Raw genomic sequence first — 24593 nt, forward strand, 5'->3', positions numbered from 1 at the left:
CAGTAAAAGTTAGTTAGTGATTTTATCACAGCAAGCATATTGTCCATGTTTGTAGCTATACTTTAGCAAACGCTAATAAAAATGGGCCCCATTCACTTCCATTGTAAGTGCCTCATTGTAACCTTGATTTTTGCTTTTTTTTTTTTTTAAAGGAAAAGAGGGACGAGTCAAAATACATTTTTGTGGTACTCAACATTATGCCACAAATGCTGTCGATTGAGCTTAACTCGTATTAAACCCGGAACTTCCCTTTAATTATGTAACAAATAGATTGGTAATTATTTGTTCATGACACCTAATGCTTTAGGCCTAACTTGTTAACAAATGGAACCTTATATTAAAGTGTTACCAAAGTCTGTTATACATTTTTGTAGAAAAACTTACAATACTTAAATTACAATACAAGCATGTGATTTTTTTCTTAATGATACAGAATATAATAACCAACCTATCAATTTCCCCCCAACACATCCTTTGAAAAGCCACAAGAGATGCAAATCTCCATCATGACAATGACGTCGTTAACTCAAAACTCAAAATTCAAAAGCTCAGTGCTGGGCCCATCTGTCCTTAGACTCAAGTTGTCTTGCAGAAATTGCTTTTGTCGGAGGTGGGCATTGGTTATTATTGTGTATGTAAGCTGCTCCGGCGGGATCGAGTAATTAGGATCCTGACATGGCATCGGCGAGTGAGCTGAGTGAATCAAAAATGAAGTCAAATGAAAGCAAATTTCTCAGAGGAGGGAGAGGAGAACTCTGTGCACTCGCAACGCTAATTTTCCAGAGATCCTAGTTAGGTTCATTTCATTCCTCCCAAATGAACAAAGCGCCTGAGCCCCGCTGCTTGATGCCCGCCCAGTAAATGGAATGAAAAAGTGACACATCTTTCTGTTGATTTGCTTGTTTATTATCAAGGGTAGCTTTGATTGAGGAGCCGTTTACATTCATGGAATTGTCTGACCTTTCTAGAGGCATCTGCTGAGTGGAGAACGCGCAACCGGCGCGCTTCATAAAGTGTCGAGAAATGAGCAAAAAAATCAAAGGCGTCTGTTGGAGACTTTATTGGCTCGCTCATTCATGGCCACGTACTTTGCACAATAACTGATCTCCGGCAAGCCAATGTAACCAATTATCTCAAGCACCGAAAAGAAATACATATTTTCTTTCTATCTGATTTGAAAAGCGTGTACAAGAGTTCCTAATCACAGCTGAAAGCCCAACACAAACATCCTGAAATGGAAAGACCCCAGTTTGAAGTGTCTCTATTTATTGCAGTCGGGTTGATTAAACTGTTGAAATGGGAGAACTCTGAAATAGTTTAATAGTTTTGCAAGTTTAGTATTTTTATAGTTTTATAAGATGGATCAATAATGTTGTAGTTATTGTTTTTGTAGAGGTTGCAGCAATAACACACTACTAATATGATTCTCATGAAAGGCAGACCCAAAATATGGATGAATTACTTTACAAAGAAATTTCGATAAAGTTTCAAAATTGAAATGGATGAGTTGAACTGGATAGTGAAGGAAAAGCAGCTAGGCAAGTGTCCAGCAAACATGGGACTCCTGTTCATGGGACATACTGTTTAAAAAGAATCTCAGGGTGCACCTCATGAAGATGGTTGTGAGAATAGCTACTTTGAAGAAGCTACAATATAAGATTTGTTGGACATTTCATTGGTCACAAAATAGGTCCCATGCTTCCATTTCCATTATTTAATAGTTTTGCCGACTTTTTGACACCATTATTCTAGAAATAATGAGAAACTTTGGATTGCTGTGCGACATTGTGACTTTGTGTTGATGTTTTCTCTTTGTCTAACTCTCCTTTGGTCATCTTTGTATTTGTCTCAAAAGGTCGAGATCCAGCAGAGCTATCGAGAGGTCCAGAAAGATGTTTTGGATCAGATGACAGTTAAACTGAAGAGTCAACAGTACTGCTCCAACAGCAGAAATGTGGATTTCACCCTTTTGTCCAAGTCTAACAGGTATGATCTGACATATGTGAGAAATGTAATTGAATGCTCAATATGTCAATGTCTTGCAAAACTGATCAAACATAAAATGGATTGTGCAAGAAATTGCTAATGATGTCTTTTGGTGCTGTGCCATTCAAAAATGATATTGATCGCCTCATATCGAACCATGTAAATATGATTTTAAATAGTTCATGAATGTTATTAGAACATGTCCCAAACATAATTTGGAAAAACAAGAGGAATTCGGGACATCAGGCTAAAAGGAAAGTTATTACAGTTTGAGGAAAGCACATTTTCTAACTCCAAACCATATAAACTTGAATGCTTATTGGATTCAATCATTTTCTGGTGATATATATTTGTGTAATGAGGGAGGGTGTGGTGAATGTTACTAACATCTTATATCATGGTGTGCATAATTATTAGGCAGCTACATTACCTCAGGTAAAATGGGCCAAAAAAGAGATTTAACTGTCACTGAAAAGTCAAATATTGTAAAATGCCTTTCAGACGGATGCAACACTCTTGAAATAGCTAAACTATTGATGCGTGACCACCGGACAATCAAGCGTTTTGTTGTGAATGGTCAACTGGGGCGCAAAAACCGCATGGAGAAGAAAAGGCTCAAATTAAGAATTTAACGTGAATCTACGAGGAGCCCATTATCCTCCAGTGCTACCATATTCCAGATCTGCAACCTACCTGGAGTATCCAGAAGTACAAGGTGTCAAGCGCTCAGAGACATGGCCAAGGTCAAGAAGGCTGAAACACGACCACTGAATAAGATTCACCAGTTGAAGCGTCAAGATTGGGCAAAGAAATACCTGAAGACAGATTTTTCAAAGGTTTTATGGACAGGTGAAATGAGAGTGACTCTTGATGGACCAGATGGATGGGCCCGTGTCTGGATCACTAATGGACACAGGGCACCACTTTGAATCAGGTGCCAGCAAGGTGGAGGAGGGGTACTGGGATGGGCTGCTATCATTATGGATGAGGTAATTGGGTCTTTTCGAGTTGAAGATGGACTGAAACTCAACTCCCAAACCTATTGACAGTTTCTGGAAAGTACTTTCTTCAAGCAGTGGTACAGGAAGAAGGCCATGATTTTTATGCAGGACAATGCTCCATCACATGCATCCAAGTACTCCACTGCTTGGCTAGCCAGCAAAGGCCTCAAAGATGCCCAAATAATGACTTGGCTCCCTTCCTCACCTGATTTAAATCCTATTGAGAACTTTTGGGCCCTTCTCAAATGTGAGATTTACACAATACACCTCTTTGAACAGCATCTGGGAGGCTGTGGTTGCTGCTTCAGCGAAAGTTGATTGTGAACAGATCAAGAAACTGACAGACTCCATGGTTGGAAGGCTCATGGCAGTTATTGAAAAGAAGGGTGGCTTTATTGGTCACTGAATATTTTTGATATTTTGTTTTAATTATTTGTTGCACTTACTCGAAACATTGAGAATAAACAATTGAGTTGGGAGAATTTCTTTTTTAGATTTAGTTGCCTAATAATTGTGCACACATATATTCCCCTGAGAATGACAAAACTCACTTTTTCTTTGTTAAAAGTTCAGGTTTGAGGTTCAATAACATTTTGGATTGACTGAGAGCATTGTGTTTGTTCAACAATAAAATTCATGCTGAGGAATACAATTTGCCTAATAATAGGGCACACAATGTGTGTGTATATATATATATTTTATCCTTCCAAAAATGTCTAATCTCTTCTTTTGGAGGAGCATTTGTTGTCTATCCTCCTCTCACTCTCCTGATCCACTAAAGTCATGAATGTTAACAGCAGAGTCCGGACTGGACTCCTCGCCTTGGCTCTGAATCAACCATCGTTTTAATCCTTTTAAGCTTCCCGTTCTAATGATTTATTTTGCGGTAAAAACCCATAATGATCCTTTGAATTTTAATGTGGGTCTGCCTGCTCAAGGATTCACTGTTTTGACTTTTTGGCCCTTACCTTTGCATGAAAACATGTCTTAAGGGAGGAGCTGTCGAATTCTATGGCTTCTGGTGCCTTTCTACAGCTCGCCGGCCTCATCAAGCTCCCAGCAGCCTCACATCTGATCAATGTTGGGGGGGTGACTAGCTAAAAGAAGGGAGACTACTTGTTTAACTGCATTTTTCAGAAGCATGACAGTAGTTCAGTTGTTTTCAAAAGAGTGTAGCTTTTCCAGAAGCAATCTACTTTTTCCAACATGTAGCAGTGATGCATCACAAAATGAATTTTTGTAATTTGGCACGCGGCAATTATGCTGTGCAAGATGAGGTGATAATTATTTATCTCTCAAATATGTAACCTTGGGAAGTCTAAAACATTTAAGTGAATTGGTTCATTTAGATCCATTCTAATGAACAGCTTAAACTAAACGATTCTCAGATTCACTATGTGTAGTGTTGGAAATTCCATTTTTTCTTAGTGAATCAGTTCGTTTGGATGGTTCACATAAAATAAACCAGTTCATATAAATGATTCGCTGATTCATTCGAATCTGCAAAAGTCACTGTGTCTTTTTTAAGTGGAATATTTAGTTAATTGCATGTTATTTTTCACTGTTTTCTGTTCAAAATAAATAAAAAGCGGGTTTATTTAATTTTTTATTTTTCTTTCATTGGATATATTTAGTATAAATATAACCAATTAATATATTCATCGTTCTTTTTCATATGTAACCTTTGGAAGTGAATTGGTACATGCGGACATCGATTTAGTTTATCACACACACACACACACACACACACACACACACACACACACACACACACACACACACACACACACACACACACACGTGCTCACTCATATACACACACAGACACACTCACTCACACACACACACACACACACACACACGTATACACTCATACACACACACTCACTCATACACACACACACACACACACACACACACACACGTGCTCACTCATACACACACACACACACACACACACACACACTCACTTATACACTCATACACACACACTCACTCATACACACACACTCACTCACTCATACACACACACATACACACACACTCACACACACACACTCATACACACACACACACACACATGCTCACTCATATACACTCTCACACACACACACACACACACACTCACTTATACACTCATACTCACACACACTCACTCATACACACACACTCATACACACACACTCATTCATACACACACACACTCACTCATACACACACACACTCACTCATACACACACACACACACACACACACACATACACACACTCATACAGACACACTCACACACACACACACACACACACACTCACACAAAAACACACACACACATAAACTCACACTCATACACACACACACACACACACTCACTCACTCATACACTAACACACACACACACACACACACACACTCACTCATACACTCATATACACACACTCATACACACACAGACTTACTCACAAACACACTCACACACACACACACACACACACACACACATAGTGTTGGGAAAGCGTGAATTGTTCACATAAATGATTCACTGACTCATTTGAACTCACAAAAGTCGGGGGAAGTTAACCACTGTTGTTTTTAACTACGTTTAATGTTTGATTTAGTATATGTTGCGTTTAGCTGTATATAATTTAAACTTAAATATGTTGTATTAATGTTCAATTTAATATCATCACCCTAATTTGTTTGTCACTTTAATTGAAATCTTCATTGTTTTTGTACCAGATCAATACTATTCTATTACTAATATCTTGTATTTATATTATTAAAAATGATTTTCTTTAGATAGCTACAATGTGGTTAGCTATTTATTGTTAGTAGCTTGTAGTGGAGCTGACTACCTTTTAAAACAGCATCTTGACTGTAGTTTTCCTACCTGATAGAGACGGCTCACCTGTCATTCAGGAATCAGAATCCCTCTCCAGGAGAGAAAAATCAAGATCATAACAGACAGCTGTGAAAAAGAGATGTTAAGTCCCATGCGTTAGGTACCAGGAATTAGCATCATAAATTAAAGAGCTCTTTCTATAAAACTGTCACTTCACATGATATGTGAGGGGTGTCAATATAGCTGGCCAACCTTTCTGTGCTGCGGGTGGGCTGATGAATTAAAACACCTTCCCCCTCTTAGAAAGGTGGTGGCGGTGGTGAGTGGGGATCATGTTGACATTAAATGGATTTGAAAAGAAAGAAAGACAGAGAGGCATCTATTTCGGTCTCATAGGAGTGTCAGTCCGATGTTGACCTGGGTGAGCTGGTTTCAAACGTCTAACATTTAATGCATGTTGACAAAACTGCTCCATGCACAGACCGTGGGTAGAGAGAAGCATAGTTAGAGATCTAAAGGACATGAAACCTGGGTCATATTTCACGGCAAAAAATAAATAAATAAAACAAACGGACTTGTATATTATTTAAAGGTGATGTGTGTAATTTTTTCAATGTTGAAACACTTTTTAATATGCCAGCTCGATATGCAATGACAACTATTCGTAGGTTAAATTCCCTAAAACGTGCAAACCCTGTTATGCTACCTGAACATAATTTTTTTTTAGCACTTTTATTATTCTTTCGTTTGTTTGAGCACCTCAATCAGCTCAACGTAGCAACCCTGGCTCAACGAGTTTGTGGCGGAACTGTTCACTTGCCTCACCAATGGCATGCTGGGAGTACTCAGGAAACCTCGTTGCAACCCTGTAGTTAATGTACATTATCTATATATATTTATAAGTATTTATACATAATGGTCATTTTTGTTGAACTGCCTTCAATTTATTTATAATTCACCCTGTTTGTGGATTTAATTTACCAAATAAATAAATACAAATAAATAATCTATTAAATTCTATTATTTCGATTTTTTTAAAATAATAAATTATTAATAAATTAAAATGATGTATTTTGATAAAATTTCTATTAAGGTTAAGATATTAAGATTGTAAGTCATGGCAGTATTTGTTGTACTGCCTTAAATTCATGCTGATATAATTATACAAATATAACTTATAAAATAAAATATAAAATATAACTATAATATCATGGTTGTACTGCATTAAATGTATGCAGATTTATTAAAAAAAAAAAAAAAGGCAAAATAAATCAATTAAAATCTATTGTTTTGAGTTTTTGTTTTTCAATTTTGCAATAATAATTGATCATAATTCATTACTAAATTATAATATACTGTATTAACATTTATGTATTAATTTCCATTACATTTCTATTATTATTATTTAAATGTTAAATTATTTTAGGATCATGCTAGTATTTATTTTACAGCCGTGATATAATAAAACACAAGTTTAATGTCTGTATACGTGACAGAAATGAGAATAGTTTTTTTTTTTATTGAAATGTGACTTCAACAATCTTACATTTTTAAGACTTAATTTTCTTTATGCAAAATATACTGTAATTACTTGTGAGGTGGTCAGAGGGTTCACTCTTGAGAGTGCTTGTGTTAGAAAGATGTTCAACTTGTTGTGTTCACAACCCAAAGCGAGCGAGAGGAAGAATGATGCTGACAGATCAACATCCCATGATGCACGTCTGCTAAATGGATCTCACATTTTTTCTCCTGCTTGTTTTTTGTTATTTGTTGTTAATGTTGTTTGGATGCCCCCAGAGCTTATTTTACAAGCATTTAGATTTATGTTAGTGAGGACAGAAAAAAAAAAACCCCACGAAAAACAATACTGAATGCAAGAATACAGAAATATGCTTGTCTGTTTAACTCACAAAATGCATATTGAGTTTTAATATCAGTCATTGAGCGCAGCGCCTGAGGGAGTCTTCACACTTCTTCTGCACACGTCTGACTTTTTCTAATTTGCTGTCTTTGCCGTTTTGTCCTGATCAATGCATTGCATACAAACACAGCTCAAATGTTCCACGTACTCCCCAACGTCGTTTTGTTTAATCAGCTCCTGCTTGGAAATGCTAATTTGCCGCACCGTCCTTGTTGAAATTTCACACGTGCTACCGCTTTTTTGTAACGTTTGTGTCTGCTCTGAATTGGAATAAAAAGGAAATGTTGATTTCTCTTCCACCGCTTTTTATCGTTATTTGTGTAATTTCATTCATAGCTTTTTTTGACTTCAGGGACAGCAGGACTGCTTGAAAAGTGAGAGGAAGCAAAATGGTGCTAGTCTGACCTAACTGTCAAAGCGCTCGAAAGCTGCGCAAATTCGAGGCTAATGTTTATGAATCTCTGGCCCCCCTGCTGAGGCGAAAATCTAAGCAAAGTTTAGACACTAATATGTTTGTTTGTGCATGCGTAGTGATGTCTGTGCATTTATGAGTGTGTGTCTAGCCTGTATGGCTATAGTGCAAATATATGCACATACAACCGTCCTTATTCTGTAAAAAAATATTTGATGTGCTTTCACTGTGGAGCTGAAGGCAGTGCTGAGCGATCAGGAGGTGAAGTCATGTTTAATTAAGATGTTCTGGCTCACGAGCCGTCACTCAGGTTAAAGATCCCTTGTGCTCGCCGACTCTTTCACACTTCAGATACCCACGACGCACTGCGCCTCGGTGCACCGCCCGCTAACGGGCTAGTATAATTACCTCCGCTTGTCAAATATTCACCCAGTAAAATATGTCTGCATGCAGCCTCCCTAGACCTCACCTGAGCCAGAAAACCAGTGAACAGAAAGAGACTACTGCTAATATTAGACAAAGTGTGCCTTGTTTTAAATAATTGTACTACATTTCCTTTTTCCATCCAGTCTATCAGAGTTTGAGGCTGAATATCAGGAGCTCTGGGATTGGCTGATGGATATGGAATCTATAGTAATGGACAGCCACGGTCTGATGATGTCAGAAGAACAGCAGCATCACCTGTATAAGGTGAGTGGGTGGAGTCCCTCATATAGTAGGTGATAATGATACCATTTCTTCTTCCCTGAAGTAAATGAAGTACAAATATGCATTTCTTTTGGGATTTTATGCTACTTTGATCTTATTTACATGTACATTTCTACATTTTACCATTAGTTTGCACAGACAAATAAACAAATAAAAATATGTATAAATATCGAACCACGAAATAAATATGAATATGTGACATAAATTGGTGGCAGGTTGCTTCCATCTGGTAAACAAAATATAACTAGTATAACCATGTCATGCCAGTAACAGCCAATAGATGTTATATATGTCTGATGGCTTGTTGTAACCTGATTTTATTTACACATTATCACAAGAGTTGCATTTGGATATATATATAAACATTATCAAACTATTAATTGCCAAAGTTTAGTATTTTGAAATGGATTTGTCAGTTTTTGCAGCTAATGTTATTATGCTTGCAATCAAACATGACCATGGTGTTACAAAGAGAAGGCAGAATAATAATTTTTCTACCGATAATTTATTTAAAACATAAATATTTAGTAAATGCATAATTATTTCAAACTTTCTGTAGTCAAAATGTATTTAGAAAATGTGTGTTTGTGTGTGTGTGTGTGTGTGTGTGTGTGTGTGTGTGTGTGTGTGTGTCAGTGTGTGTCAGATTGCTTTCATCAGCTGGAAAATAAAAGATGACTTGTATTGCCAATAATGACCAAAAATTTTTGTTTGTAGAACTCCGCTTATTGATGCCCTGGTTCTGTGTTTATGTGTGTGTGTGTGTGTGTGTGTGTGTGTGTGTGTGTGTGTGTGTTCTGCACTGTGAGTCTGTTATTGTCTCACACTCATTTCTGAGTGTGTGTGTGTGTGTTTAGTATTGTAACTGATTTATTTGTATTTTTTTGACAAATGCAAAAAAATAAAACATCTTTGTGTTATAGTCTCACCAGTTCATTTTTGTGTGTTATTATGTTTTGTGTGTGAGTGTGTGTGTGTGTTTTGCACTGAGGATGTTTTAGAGTCTCACCCTGTAATTTCTGTCTATTTTCTTTTTCTGCATTGTGGTTGATTTATTGATTGAATTTACAGACAAAAATTGCTCTGTTTTGTGGTCTTTCCCATTCATTTTCAATGGTCGGTCATTTTTGACCGTGAATACAAAGCTTTTTTTTACGACCACATAGACTTCCACATCGAATCAAGCCCAATTTTTTTGCATGTTCAGATGGCAAATGGAGGAAAAGTCACCAAGTCTAGCACTGCTCAGATAAAGGAAACCATTTTTATTAAATTAGGGATATTTATTTCAGTAAAAAATGACAGAATACCATAGGAGGTTTAATGTTGTGTATTGAGTGATTCGTTTGAGTAATCCATGTGGTGTATGGTAAAGGGTAAACTTGACGTATCTTCGCTGCGGCAAATATTTTTTGGAATTAGTTTTCCGTTACAAATCTATTGCCCAATGGAAAAAGTGTGTGGGATGTTTACTTCTGGTAACAGACTGCTTCACTCTATACCCTGTAGCATGACTCCTTTTGTCATTTTAACACATTTCAGTAAAAGTTCATTTTTTAGAGAAACAAGAGAGAGGAAAACCGAAAGAAAGAGAGAGTGCAAAGACGAGATAGTACCTCACTCTGTTTACAGTCCATGAATTTTTATTAGTCCCAGATAAAGTGGCTTGCATTGTGTTAGGTCAGTATGTTTGTTCATGATTAAAACAAACTGATTTTGGTCCTTAGTATTGATTGCATGCCGGCCCGCTCTAATAAAAATGTACTGGGCTTCCATGTTTGTTATCTGTTTTTTGCGGGGTTCTCTCCTGTGATGCGTTATCAGGACTGTATGTTGGATTGATCGGGAGAGGGGTACATGTTTAGACCGAGTCTGGGCCGGGCAGCATGCTGTTTGCCCATGCAGGGGGAGTTTATCGTGGTGGAAAATGAAGGTGAGCGGGGGTGCGGCAGAAAGCCTGACTCGCCGGGAGGCAAAGACTGTAAATCAGTCTCATTTAGGCATTCTTTACCGGACTGATTCTGACACTCTTCATCCCGCAATTGCTCCGAGCATATGGCATATTTCAAAAGAGCAGATTGTGAATCATAAAGCAATTAAATTAATACCCCCCACCCACCCCCCCAACACCAGGACTGGAAACAAGCCCTAATGATGAGAGAAATAACAGCGAGCCGGCGGCCCCCTCCTCCTCTTCCTTCTCCCCCTCTCTCTCTCCCCTCGAAACATTTGGAGGTCACGTTCAAGGTCAGAACTAATCTTCCCGCTCATCGAGCATGCTGACCCCACCATTAGTCATATCTTACAGTAAGAGAGAAAGAAATATAAGCCTGGTTACTGCTTTTTCTTTTAACTTTCCATGAAAGACTTTTAGTCCCGGGGTTTACTGGGAATGGCATGCTACCATACTTCTTGTACTGTTTTTGTAGTATGCAGTATGTATACTGCACAGAGTATGAAAGTTTTCTAAATGCAAGGGATGTCTGGATGAGCTGCTACAAAACGTGCAGCATGGGTCAATGACGTGATGCTCTTTTTTTGTCTGGATCTAAAAATGCAATTCACACAAAACTGTTTCTTGAATACACCTCTACAATTATGAACATACAATTTCTGAGTTCAAAGTCATTTTGATATTTATTCTGGGGTTTAAAGTTATAAATGTCTGAGTGGGGTAACCATTCGGAAACAGTCTAAGTAAAAGCTGAAATTCCTGAAAAATGCAATGCTGGCACGAGTAGTCTGGGATAATGCATTGAAACTAAGCATTGCAACTATTTTGTTTTTAAATATTAAAATCTAAACTTTAGTCCACCAAATCGAAGTCAGGTGGTGTAACTAACACGTTTCTTTCTAACCAACCGACCAACCAACCAGGTGTCGGACAGCTGTCCGTAAATCTCTCTCTCTCTCGCACTGCCATCCTCGGTCGGCCTTTATCCCTCTCTGAGGTTTGATTAGCCTGATTAGGGGCGGGGTGTGTGGAATCACGACCCTGGCCCCGCCCTCCGCCCTGCCACAGTAATGTTAATAAATCGAACCTTATTGTAAAGTGTTAAAATACTACATTATGTGAACTTTAAACATTTGTTTTAAACTATATTTTCAAAAGATTCTCATCTCAGATCTTTATCACCTTGGTCAACCATATTTGTCAATGACGTCTATACAACTAGAGTACAAGTTAGCATACTATGGAACTGTATACTACCATACTAATCTTACTACTGCATTTCTGCCTGATAAATCAGAAAGTAGTATGGCAGTCCCATCCCTTCATCTTGTGATATGTTAAGAATGTTTTACTGCCATCAGACTACTCATACTTTTTTTGCAGAATGCAGTATACTTATACTGTGCACAGTATGCACGTTTTCTATATGCATAAAATACACGTAAAATGACCTACTGCATTTGTTAAAATGTGGAGCATGCAACAAAAGTACACTGCATGGAATGCATTGCACTCAATAAGTCCTAATATTTCCAGTGTAATGAATGAACTGGTATTGTCTGGTATGTCTTTTTCACTTATTATTTCATGAGACTATCAATAAATGTATGATATGTTTACACAAAATTGGATTTAAGAGACATTCGGAGATGATAACTGGACAACAACTGCTGTTTGAAATGTTTACTGTTGAATAATTTTTACTGTTTCACATACTACAAAAAATAGCATACAGTGTATACTAATATTCCATTCCAAACATGGCCTCATAAATACAAACCACCTGACTATTTCTCCTCAAAGATCTCCGACTGTTACAACAAGTGACTCCCAATTTTTGTTCAGTTCTAAAACAAATGTTGACCTACTCTTAGCACTTTCGACCAATTAATGTGTAGTTTTTCGTCTTTGTTTATGAGTGTTTGCTTCATGTCAGGCATCAATCAGGTGTTAGCTTGTTAGCCGCTCGTGGGCTCAAAGCATCGGTGTGTGTATACGGCTCATTCGGCGCTCCTTTTGCGAGCTCTGACACGCTGAATAGATCTTAGTGTAATCTAACACGCTCTAATGCACTTGCTGATCAAAGCCCGGCTTCAACCAAACCTTCCATGTTCAAGCTTTATCTGTCATGCATGCACGTTGCCCTGCAGATGCATTTATTTTCACTGGTTTGTTCGTTCAGAGAAAGAGAGGTGTGTCTTTGAACAGCAAGGTTTATGAGGCATTGTTATCTGTCTTTATGCATGTGAAATCAAAAGATCTGATTCTCTCTCTTTTCCCAGTTGCAGTTATAAAAGGTTTTTCCCACTTGGCCATGTCTGTGTGATCTGTCAAAACCTATAAAATGCAACTTAATTTGCTGTTTGGATTCTCAACTCTTCACTTGATCTCGTCTGTTTTGATGGCTCATGCAGAGTCTCTTTAAAACACCACAGAGCTGATTAGTGGTTCATTTAGTGAGATTTTGGACTCAGTTTGTTTTAGTTTAAATGGGTGTATCTCACAACAATATGCCCCAATTTCACCCCAAAGAAATATACATATTTATACGGTATATTTACGCCGCTTGATAAAATGCGCAGATTGACGTCTCAGACATGGAGATAACTGAGATTTGTCCTCTGCCACCCGAATTGAGGCGAGTCAATACTCCACCACGAGGACTTAGAGCATATTGGGAATTCCAAATTGGGGAGAAAAAATTTAGAGAAAAAATCCCAGAATAGCATTCAGAGATTATACTCTCATCACAAGTGTACAAAGCGGTTATCTGAGTTATTGTAGACTTTGTCATTTGGAACCAGTCTGGCCATTCTGTTGACCTCTCTCATCAACAAGACGTTTCCGTCCGCAGAACTGCCCCTCACTGGATGTTTTTTGTTTTTGGCACCATTCGGAATTAATTGCAATTACAAAAACACTCAAACCAGCCCGTCTGGCACCAATAATCACTCATGCTAATCACTCATGCTGGCACCAACAATCACTAATCAGCCAATGGCGTGGCAGCAGTGCAGCATAAAATCATGCAGATACAGTCAGGAGTTTCATTTAATGTTCAAATCAACCATCAGAATGGGGAAATTTGGATCTCAGTGATTTGGACCATGGCATAATTGTTGGTGCCAGACGGGCTGGTTTGAGTATTTCTGTAACTGCTGATCTCCTGGGATTTTCACACACAACAGACCTCCAATGGTGCCAAAAGCAAAAAACATCCAGTGAGGGGCAGTTCTATGGATGGAAATGTCTTGTTGATGAGAGAGGTCAACAGAGAATGGCCAGACTGGTTTGAACTGACAAAGTCTACAGTAACTCAGATAACCACTCTGTACAATTGTGATGAGAAGACTGCACGAGGGGACCTACACAATATTAGACAGGTGGTTTTAATGTTGTGGCTAATCGGTGTCTATATACGAATATATATATATATATAATTAAAAATTACATTTTATTTTGCATAAAGAAATTTTATTTTTTAGACTATTAAAATATATATATATATTGCATTGTAGCATTTATTTCATGACTAATTTAATGAATTGAATGAATTTAGCACATAATTTTTTTCTAAATTTCCTTTTAAAAATTAAAGGGATAATTCACGCAAAAACAACAATTATGTAAATATTTACTCACCCTCATGTTCCAAACCTGTATGGCTTTCTTTCTTCAATGGAACAACGAATGCAGTTTAGAGTTTAGAACATCTGAGCTGCTCTGAATTAAATGAAAGTGGATGGGGTCCAGGGGCTGTCAAGCTCCCAAAAAGGACATAAAAAGTGGCATTAAAGAATTAGTAGTTAAAAGAAAAAAAAAAACATTATAATCGTGAATAATCACAATTCTTTCTTAGTTAATCACAATTAATCACAGATTTTTGAAAGTGCTGTAACTTAACTATTCATATACTTGTTCTGTCAAAATTAATTGATGTCTTTCTAAGGAAGCAATATTTAAAAAAAAAAAAAAGAAGTTTTCAGACAACATATATATATATATATATATATATATATATATATATATATACACATACACACATATAGGTACTGTATATATATATAATTATGCTTCTCATTAAAATTATAAGACTGTTGTTTTTTGGGGAAACTCTGCTAAATGATACCCCTAATGAAATATGAACTGGACATGTTCTTGACAGGGTTTGTTAGATTGACCCAAATAAAGGTGGGTGTCTGTTGTTGGAACGCTCAGGAATTTTCCTCAATTTATCTTGTTCCTATATGATGAAGTACAGGGATGTTTGTAGCCGTTTTGGTCTGTGTCTGGAGTGTTAAGGCAGTAGAAGCAGGCGCGTGTGTGTGCACGTGTGTGTGTGTGTGTTGGCAGTCTGTTTTGGTGGAGCGACAGTGGCTGTGTGTGACACATTGCTGCTATATAGAGCCGGAGCAGGTGGTATATAATGTGTCTAAACATCACTGCTCTCACTCTCTTCTTTACTTTTCTTTTCAGAGACCTTTTGCTAAACTTAGGTTTCCAAACCCTTCTGAGGGGCCAGAAGGGTTTGGAAAACGTATTTTTGTATACATGTAAACGCGTGCAAGACGGACATCTTTGATAACCGGTAGGATACATATGATGCTGCCTTAAAATTTGCCTAAAATATGATATATAAAAATTGACACACAAACACTTACACACAAAGCTTACCCTGTTATGACTATTTCCAAAGACCCCCATATTCACATCTGCGGTATGTGTCGAAGATTGTGCAAATTCTCTTGGGCGCACCTGCATGCACCATTACCCACAGACATACACATACAGTACAGTGCTTTCAAACAGCACTATTAACACTTGCACTAGCTTCAGTAAGTATGTGCTAATGTAGGTAATCACTAATGGATGTTATTTCAAATGTGATTGTGTGTATTATATTATCTTGTACTCTTCCTTTTCGGTTGTGTTCTTGCTTCTGTTTTAGGCCGGTATGCTTTCTATAGGGTAAATAAATTCCTCCTCCACTCTTTTTTGCTGATAGCGAGCGGTCTCTTGGTCACTCCATCTGAAAAGCTTCTCAATGGAACCATTTAATGCTGTAGTGTCTCTAGTAGCCAGGGCAACCGTGCCACTTCCAAAAGTAAGCAATAGTGTTTTTTCTTTTCTCAAGAAGCTAATGTCCCATCTACACTGAAAGTGCCATGTTGCAACAAATGAATGAACGTTACATTTATGTAGCGCTTTTCTGAGATTACTCTCAAAGCACTTTAAACAGTGAGCAGGGAAATTTCCTCAACCACCACCAGTGTGCAGCATCCACCTGGATGATGCAACAGCTGCCATAGTGCACCAGTATGTTCACAACACACCAGCTATTGGTGGAGAGGAGAGAGTAGAGTTATTGAGCCAATTAACGTATGGGGATTGTTATCATATGGGGCCAATTTGGCTAGGACACCAGGGTTACACCCCTACTCTTTACAGGAAGTGCTCTAGGATTTTTTTTTAATGATCACAGAGAGTCAGGACCTCAGCTAAACATCTCATCCAAAGGATGGTGCCTTTTTTCAGTATAGTGTTCCCATCACTATACTGGGGCATTAGGACCCACACAGTTCGCAGGGTGAGCCTCCCTAATACCTCTTCCAGCAGCAACCTTAGATTTCCCCAGGAGGTCTCCAATCCAGGTACTGACCAGGCTCAACCCTGCTTAGCTTTAGTGGGCAACCAGTCTTGAGCTACAGGGTGATATGGCTGCTGGCTATTAATATTTTTTACATTTTTGACTTTTGCCACAGGGACCAGCAGGTTGATTAAGGGGTGAAAGGACCAGGAAATAACCCAAGCTGGATTTAAATAATGGTATAAAAGTCAAGATAAAGTCAAAATTTAACCAGTAATAACATTTAATATTAAGAACCCCAAAAGCCATGCATGAATGCATGCTTCAAATATCCACCAGAAATAGCATGCCATCCAGGCACCTTTGGCTTTCTATTGTCAAAATACAATGATTTGAGAAGCAGTAATTCTCATCTAGTATACTATGCAGTTTACACTTCCGGGGTGGTTTGATATATACAGGTTGGCAGGCGATCAAGTGACAAAAAAAACAAAAGCATGAGCACTCATCACAGGCTCAAGTAACACAGACAGCTCTCTGGCTGGGAAAATGTGTGTATGTCTGAGAGAGAGACAGAGTGAAAGCTTGTGAGATCTTGCCAAATAGTGTATTTGAGAAGGAGTTTAGTTGGAGATGAGAAGTGTCATTGATGTTTAGTTATGAGTGTATTGATAACTCCTCTGACTGACCCTGTGCACGCTTGGCTACCTCACTGTGATCTCTTCTCACCCGTCTCTCTCTCTCTTGCTCTCCTTACACCTTTTGATCCAATATCCATCGCTCTCAGATCCAGCCAGAGACCGCACACCCTTTATCAGGGCTGCTGTGTGTCTGTTTTGTGCCAGGGACTGAACACAAAGAGCCTAGTGTTGGAGCTAAGAATACACTCTACACACACACACACACACACACACATGGTGCGGCTATAATTATGAGGACTCTCTATAGACATATTGCTTTTTATACTGTATGATTTATTTATGTATGTAGATTACTGTATATCCCTTACCCCTAAACCTAACCCTCACAAAAAACTGAATTTTTATATATATATAAAAAAAAATGTCCTCATAAACCACATTTATAGCAAAATACTCCTGTAAAACATTTCCTCGTAAACTACACAAACACACACACACACACACACACACACACACACACACACACACACACACACACACACACACACACACACATAAACACATTAACACATTCTCTCTCACTCTGTCCTTTTTTCTTTCATTCTCAACAAACCCTATTCTATATACATCCGTCCACCCATCCGTCCGTCCGTCCGTCCGTCTGTCTGTCTGTCTGTCTTCCATCTTTCATTCTTATTTTCCCTTCCTACCTTCCTTCTTTTGTTTCTTGCCCATGTGTGCATATTAATGTATATGTGTGTATGTCGATGCACCAGATGGCTGATTGCAGTGCAAACAGGCATTAAAAAGTGAAAGACATTCCACAGGGGAGAGATGCAACAAGCCTGCACGTTGTTGGATGCAGACACCGAGATCAAGCTCTGCCCCTGGTCAAAGAGCTGTCATGGCTGTCACATCCCTGCAGTCCGCCAGACCGCCCATCCCACACTGACAATCAACATTAGGCCCAGAATAAAGACCACAGCTCCCTCCTCTGTATCTATTCCACCGACCGACTCATTCTGACCAGATTTATGCGCAACATGAACACTTGATGCAGAGCCTCAAGATGCCTGTAATAAGGGAAACGTGGTTTGTCAGGAATGACAGCCATACAGCCCATGAATTATTGAAAGGAGGGATAGAAGAGAAGGAAGAGACACCTGGAAAAGGAGAGAGGGATGAGAGGTGTAGGAACAGCTGAGGAGATGCATCAGAGAAACGGAGAGTGAGGGAGACAGACAGGGAAAGAGAGAATGAGAGTGGAGGACAGACACTACACAAACTGTTTGAAGGCTGCTGTTTCTTCACCATGGTTTTTCCTTGGGTTGTGTAATAAATAATGTGACATGTTCAGCTGCTCTTATGGCTCTCACCCTTTACAAGTTCTCACATTTTTCGACCCCTCAGAAATAGACTGTAGCATATCTGTTTGTTTATCCTGGTACCTAGAATAAGTGAAAGCTAAAGGTTAGCATTCTTGTTCCACTGAACAAATAGCATCATACTTGTTTCATATGACATGAGAGTGAGATTTTCTGATGAGTGTGAGTAAATGACAGAAACTTAAAAAGAAAATATATATTTTTCATTTTTGGGTGAACCATCCCTTTAAAACTGAGGTCAGAGATGAGCTCAGTAGAGATCTCAGTCCATTGTTTCCATCTTGCGACCTTAAAACCTTCTCAGATGGTTTACAGATCCATGAATATTCAGGGTTTTTTTCAGGTGACTGGCTTTCATGTGATACTGGGTAGTTTTGTCCCCCCACAGCATCTCTCAATGTCTCTTCTCAGATGCTTCCTCATGAGGGATGTTGAAGGTAATTATATCTGTGTGTTTTTTTTGTATGGTAAAATGATAGGTTTGTCGTCTCTGTGTGTGTGTGTTAGTTGGGATGGTGTTGCCGTCTGGAGCCCGTGGCTCTTTCTGCAGGACGCTGACTAATTACAGCACTAATGCAGAACACCCACTGATACACCACACACACACACACGCGCACACACACCTGTTTATTTGACTCAATCTAAAACTTAATTACGCAGGCTTGTGCACACACAGACAAATGCAAACATTATCTACAGACAGACATTCACATAATCACAAACAATTTACTAGTCTTGCATAACCTGACTTTTAACTGTTAACATTAAGTTTGGTCTATTTGCAGCTTTATCTGGTCTAGAGCCGCCCACTTAGACAGGAAAATCTGTTTAACAGACATGAAAACTGAACCAATTCACTGTCTTCTATGTGTGGTTTAGGGGCGGGTTCATCTGAATTGGCTGATACAACAATAATAGATGAACATAGAAAAACTAATTTAAATAAGTGCACCATGGTGTCATTTCACCACTTGACGTATAGAAAACACTGAAAATTTGTGGATGTTTTCACTGCAGACTGCAAACCACACCTATTTATACCTCATTAATATGATGTATCTTCCTTTTGCACTTTTTCCCATTTGTATGAGAACTGGCAGCATAAAGTCAAGCATCTGGTCAAATATGCAGAGTTTGATTCCCAATGATGTGTTTTTCTAAGAGAGAGGAGAGGGAAAGTAAAGGAAGAGGGCACAGAAGGAAAAGGAATGGATGAGAGCAGGGAAAGAAAAGAAAATGAAGAGGGCTGAGAAAGAAGAGAAATAGAAAGTATGAGGGCAGAAAAGAAAAATAAAAGGAAAGGAAGGGGGCAGAAGAGGAGGAGGAGAAGAGAATGATAGCAAGAGATCGGAAAATAAAATTAAATGAAGAAAGAAGGAAAGGAAAAGAAAAGAGAAGAGAAGGAAATGGAGACGATAGCAAGAGAGCAGGAAAGGAAAGGAAAGGAAAGGAAAAGAAAAGAGAAGAGAAGGAAACGGAGATGATAGCAAGTGAGCAGGAAAGGAAAGGAAAAGAAAAGAGAAGAGAAGGAAACGGAGATGATAGCAAGAGAGCAGGAAAGGAAAGGAAAGGAAAAGAGAAGAGAAGAGAAGGAAATGGAGATGATAGCAAGAGAGCAGGAAAGGAAAGAAAAGGAAAGGAAAAGAGAAGAGAAGGAAACGGAGATGATAGCAAGAGAGCAGGAAAGGAAAGAAAAGGAAAAGAAAAGAGAAGAGAAGGAAACGGAGATGATAGCAAGAGAGCAGGAAAGGAAAGGAAAAGAAAAGAGAAGAGAAGGAAACGGAGATGATAGCAAGTGAGCAGGAAAGGAAAGGAAAAGAAAAGAGAAGAGAAGGAAACGGAGATGATAGCAAGAGAGCAGGAAAGGAAAGGAAAAGAAAAGAGAAGAGAAGGAAACTGAGATGATAGCAAGTGAGCAGGAAAGGAAAGGAAAGGAAAAGAAAAGAGAAGAGAAGGAAACGGAGACGATAGCAAGAGAGCTGGAAAGGAAAGGAAAGGAAAGGAAAGGAAAAGAAAAGAGAAGAGAAGGAAACGGAGATGATAGCAAGAGAGCTGGAAAGGAAAGGAAAGGAAAGGAAAAGAGAAGAGAAGGAAACTGAGATGATAGCAAGAGAGCAGGAAAGGAAAGGAAAGGAAAAGAGAAGAGAAGAGAAGGAAACGGAGATGATAGCAAGAGAGCTGGAAAGGAAAGGAAAGGAAAAGAGAAGAGAAGAGAAGGAAACGGAGATGATAGCAAGAGAGCTGGAAAGGAAAGGAAAGGAAAGGAAAGGAAAAGAGAAGAGAAGGAAATGGAGATGATAGCAAGAGAGCTGGAAAGGAAAGGAAAGGAAAAGAAAAGAGAAGAGAAGGAAATGGAGACGATAGCAAGAGAGCAGGAAAGGAAAGGAAAGGAAAAGAAAAGAGAAGAGAAGGAAACGGAGATGATAGCAAGAGAGCAGGAAAGGAAAGGAAAGGAAAAGAGAAGAGAAGAGAAGGAAATGGAGATGATAGCAAGAGAGCAGGAAAGGAAAGAAAAGGAAAAGAAAAGAGAAGAGAAGGAAATGGAGACGATAGCAAGAGAGCAGGAAAGGAAAGAAAAGGAAAGGAAAAGAGAAGAGAAGGAAACGGAGATGATAGCAAGAGAGCAGGAAAGGAAAGGAAAAGAAAAGAGAAGAGAAGGAAACGGAGATGATAGCAAGTGAGCAGGAAAGGAAAGGAAAGGAAAAGAAAAGAGAAGAGAAGGAAACGGAGATGATAGCAAGAGAGCAGGAAAGGAAAGGAAAAGAGAAGAGAAGAGAAGGAAACTGAGATGATAGCAAGTGAGCAGGAAAGGAAAGGAAAGGAAAAGAAAAGAGAAGAGAAGGAAACGGAGACGATAGCAAGAGAGCTGGAAAGGAAAGGAAAGGAAAGGAAAAGAAAAGAGAAGAGAAGGAAACGGAGATGATAGCAAGAGAGCTGGAAAGGAAAGGAAAGGAAAAGAGAAGAGAAGAGAAGGAAACGGAGATGATAGCAAGAGAGCTGGAAAGGAAAGGAAAGGAAAAGAGAAGAGAAGAGAAGGAAACGGAGATGATAGCAAGAGAGCAGGAAAGGAAAGGAAAGGAAAAGAGAAGAGAAGAGAAGGAAACGGAGATGATAGCAAGAGAGCTGGAAAGGAAAGGAAAGGAAAAGAGAAGAGAAGGAAACGGAGACGATAGCAAGAGAGCTGGAAAGGAAAGGAAAGGAAAAGAAAAGAGAAGAGAAGGAAACGGAGATGATAGCAAGAGAGCAGGAAAGGAAAAGAGAAGAGAAGAGAAGAGAAGGAAACGGAGATGATAGCAAGTGAGCAGGAAAGGAAAGGAAAAGAGAAGAGAAGAGAAGGAAACGGAGATGATAGCAAGAGAGCTGGAAAGGAAAGGAAAGGAAAGGAAAAGAGAAGAGAAGGAAACGGAGACGATAGCAAGAGAGCTGGAAAGGAAAGGAAAGGAAAAGAAAAGAGAAGAGAAGGAAACGGAGATGATAGCAAGAGAGCTGGAAAGGAAAGGAAAGGAAAAGAGAAGAGAAGAGAAGGAAACGGAGACGATAGCAAGAGAGCTGGAAAGGAAAGGAAAGGAAAAGAAAAGAGAAGAGAAGGAAACGGAGATGATAGCAAGAGAGCTGGAAAGGAAAGGAAAGGAAAAGAGAAGAGAAGAGAAGGAAACGGAGATGATAGCAAGAGAGCTGGAAAGGAAAGAAAAGGAAAAGAGAAGAGAAGAGAAGGAAACGGAGATGATAGCAAGCGAGCAGGAAAGGAAAGGAAAGGAAAAGAGAAGAGAAGGAAACGGAGATGATAGCAAGAGAGCTGGAAAGGAAAGGAAAGGAAAGGAAAAGAGAAGAGAAGGAAACGGAGACGATAGCAAGAGAGCTGGAAAGGAAAGGAAAGGAAAAGAAAAGAGAAGAGAAGGAAACGGAGACGATAGCAAGAGAGCTGGAAAGGAAAGGAAAGGAAAAGAAAAGAGAAGAGAAGGAAACGGAGATGATAGCAAGAGAGCTGGAAAGGAAAGGAAAGGAAAGGAAAAGAGAAGAGAAGGAAACGGAGACGATAGCAAGAGAGCTGGAAAGGAAAGGAAAGGAAAAGAAAAGAGAAGAGAAGGAAACGGAGACGATAGCAAGAGAGCTGGAAAGGAAAGGAAAGGAAAAGAAAAGAGAAGAGAAGGAAACGGAGATGATAGCAAGAGAGCTGGAAAGGAAAGAAAAGGAAAAGAGAAGAGAAGAGAAGGAAACGGAGATGATAGCAAGAGAGCAGGAAAGGAAAGGAAAAGAGAAGAGAAGAGAAGAGAAGAGAAGAGAAGGGAAAGGAAATGAAAGGAAAGGAGAAGAAGAAGGAAACAATAGTAAGAGATTGGGAAAGGACAGTAAAGGAAGAGAATGAAGGGAAGATATGGAAAGCAAGAGAGCATAGAACACAAAATGAAAGAATGATTTGGAAAGCAGAGAAAGAAAAAAAAGTAAAAAGAGAGTAGCAAATTAAAGTTAAGGAAAGAGAAGCAAAGGAAATGAGAGGGAGTGAGAAAAGCGGAGAGGGGACTCACTCGCCATTCTTAAATTGACTCTGGGCTCAGTGTGATGCGTGCACTTGCTCAAACCACTAGATGGCACTAAAACATCCAGAGCCTATTTAGACAAATGCATACACTCACAGATACTAACATACAATCTCAAACACAGTCCTGTGAGTTTATTTCCTGTATACAGATGAGAAGTCTTCTTGTGTTCAAAATGTATTAAAATTGTGCTTTGTCAATTTCCCTCAGAAAACAGGCAAATTTGTTAGTGTTCCCTAAATACATGCTGCATTAGTTTTGGGGGTGTTCTGTTCTGGAGATCAGACCCTTGAGATGGTGAATATAAGAGAAGATTAATATTTTGTTGTCAGCAATTCGGGTAGAGTCCTGTTATGCTGCATGCATTATTCACTAATCCAAATGTTGCTGTTGACTAGAGGAAGCCATATTATTTTCTGTACAAGAAAGTGTGTCTGGGCGAAATTCACGGCTGGGTATTAGATCTGAGATTAATTAGCGAAAAAAGCTACTCTTGTTTTCTGTCTTTCTCTCATTCTCTGCCAATTTGATTCAAACGATGCATCTCGAATAATGAATTCTATTTCTGATTATCTTCATACCGGGGTTTTCTTTAATCAGTATGAGAAAGAAAAAAGAAATCACGGTGGAATGAGCATTATTATTTGAATGCCAACATAAACAATTGTTATTAGGTTATGCATAGATCAGAGGTCAAAGGTCATACTTTAACACAATATGCCTTATCCCATGTGTCCTAAAAACTTCTTGTGGTGGTACCATGGTGGAGTTATGACATTAGATGTTGATACTGTGGCACTGAATGAGATGTAAAGGGATTAATGGAAAGGAGGCGGCGAGAACCGGCTTGACAATATAAATAATATTTTAATTATAAACTCAACCAAAAAGACAAACACACACACAGGTGTCGGACATCGGACTGTAAATCTCCCTCTTCCACTGCGGTCTCCAGGTGGCCTTTATCCCTCTCTGAGGCTTGATTAGCCTGATTAATGGCCGGGTGTGTGGAATCAGGACCCGGCCCTCTGCCCTGCCACATTCCTCCCTCGTTCTCTCGGGCCGGGAGCCCCCATGAGGTACACCCTCCCGGGTGGATCGGAGGCATTCTTCCGGCCCCTGGCGGATGGAACACCCGTCGTGTTTTCGGGAAATAGAAGGGGTCTCCAACGCCCATGGTAGCAGTTCTCCCACTCCAGGCGGTCGGCCGGAAGCCCCTCCCCGCTCACGGTCGGTGGTCATCATGACCCCGCTGCGTTTAGCGGCTGGTAGCACAAATATGGTATTACCATGATTAGCACAAACATGGTATTACCATGGTAAATGACTCACAAACATGATATTACCATGGTAAATGACACATAAACGTGGTATTACCATGGTAAATGAAGCAGAAACATGGTATTACCATGGTACATGGTCCAAAAACATTGAAGTACCATGATACATGTACAAAAATGGTACATAATTTTTTTTTATAGTATTATCATTGTAAATGTAAAAAAACCCCCACAGTATTACCATGATTAAAGTGCAAAGATAAAGGTATTACCATATTAAATATATACTGAAGTATTACCATGGTACATATAAAATAAAAAAAAATAAAATAAATAATAAT

General features: G+C 39.0%; 1 protein-coding gene across 1 annotated transcript in view; it reads left to right on the forward strand.

Annotated features, from left to right (window-relative positions):
* Positions 1-24593, forward strand: part of LOC127662148 (A-kinase anchor protein 6-like) — a 179254-nt gene that overhangs the window by 103342 nt on the left and 51319 nt on the right. The window contains 2 exon segments of the mRNA XM_052153190.1: positions 1856-1986; positions 8729-8849. Coding sequence (XP_052009150.1) covers positions 1856-1986; positions 8729-8849 — 252 coding nt within the window.

Source organism: Xyrauchen texanus, chromosome 22, assembly GCF_025860055.1.
Source record: "Xyrauchen texanus isolate HMW12.3.18 chromosome 22, RBS_HiC_50CHRs, whole genome shotgun sequence".
Lineage (NCBI taxonomy): Eukaryota > Metazoa > Chordata > Actinopteri > Cypriniformes > Catostomidae > Xyrauchen > Xyrauchen texanus.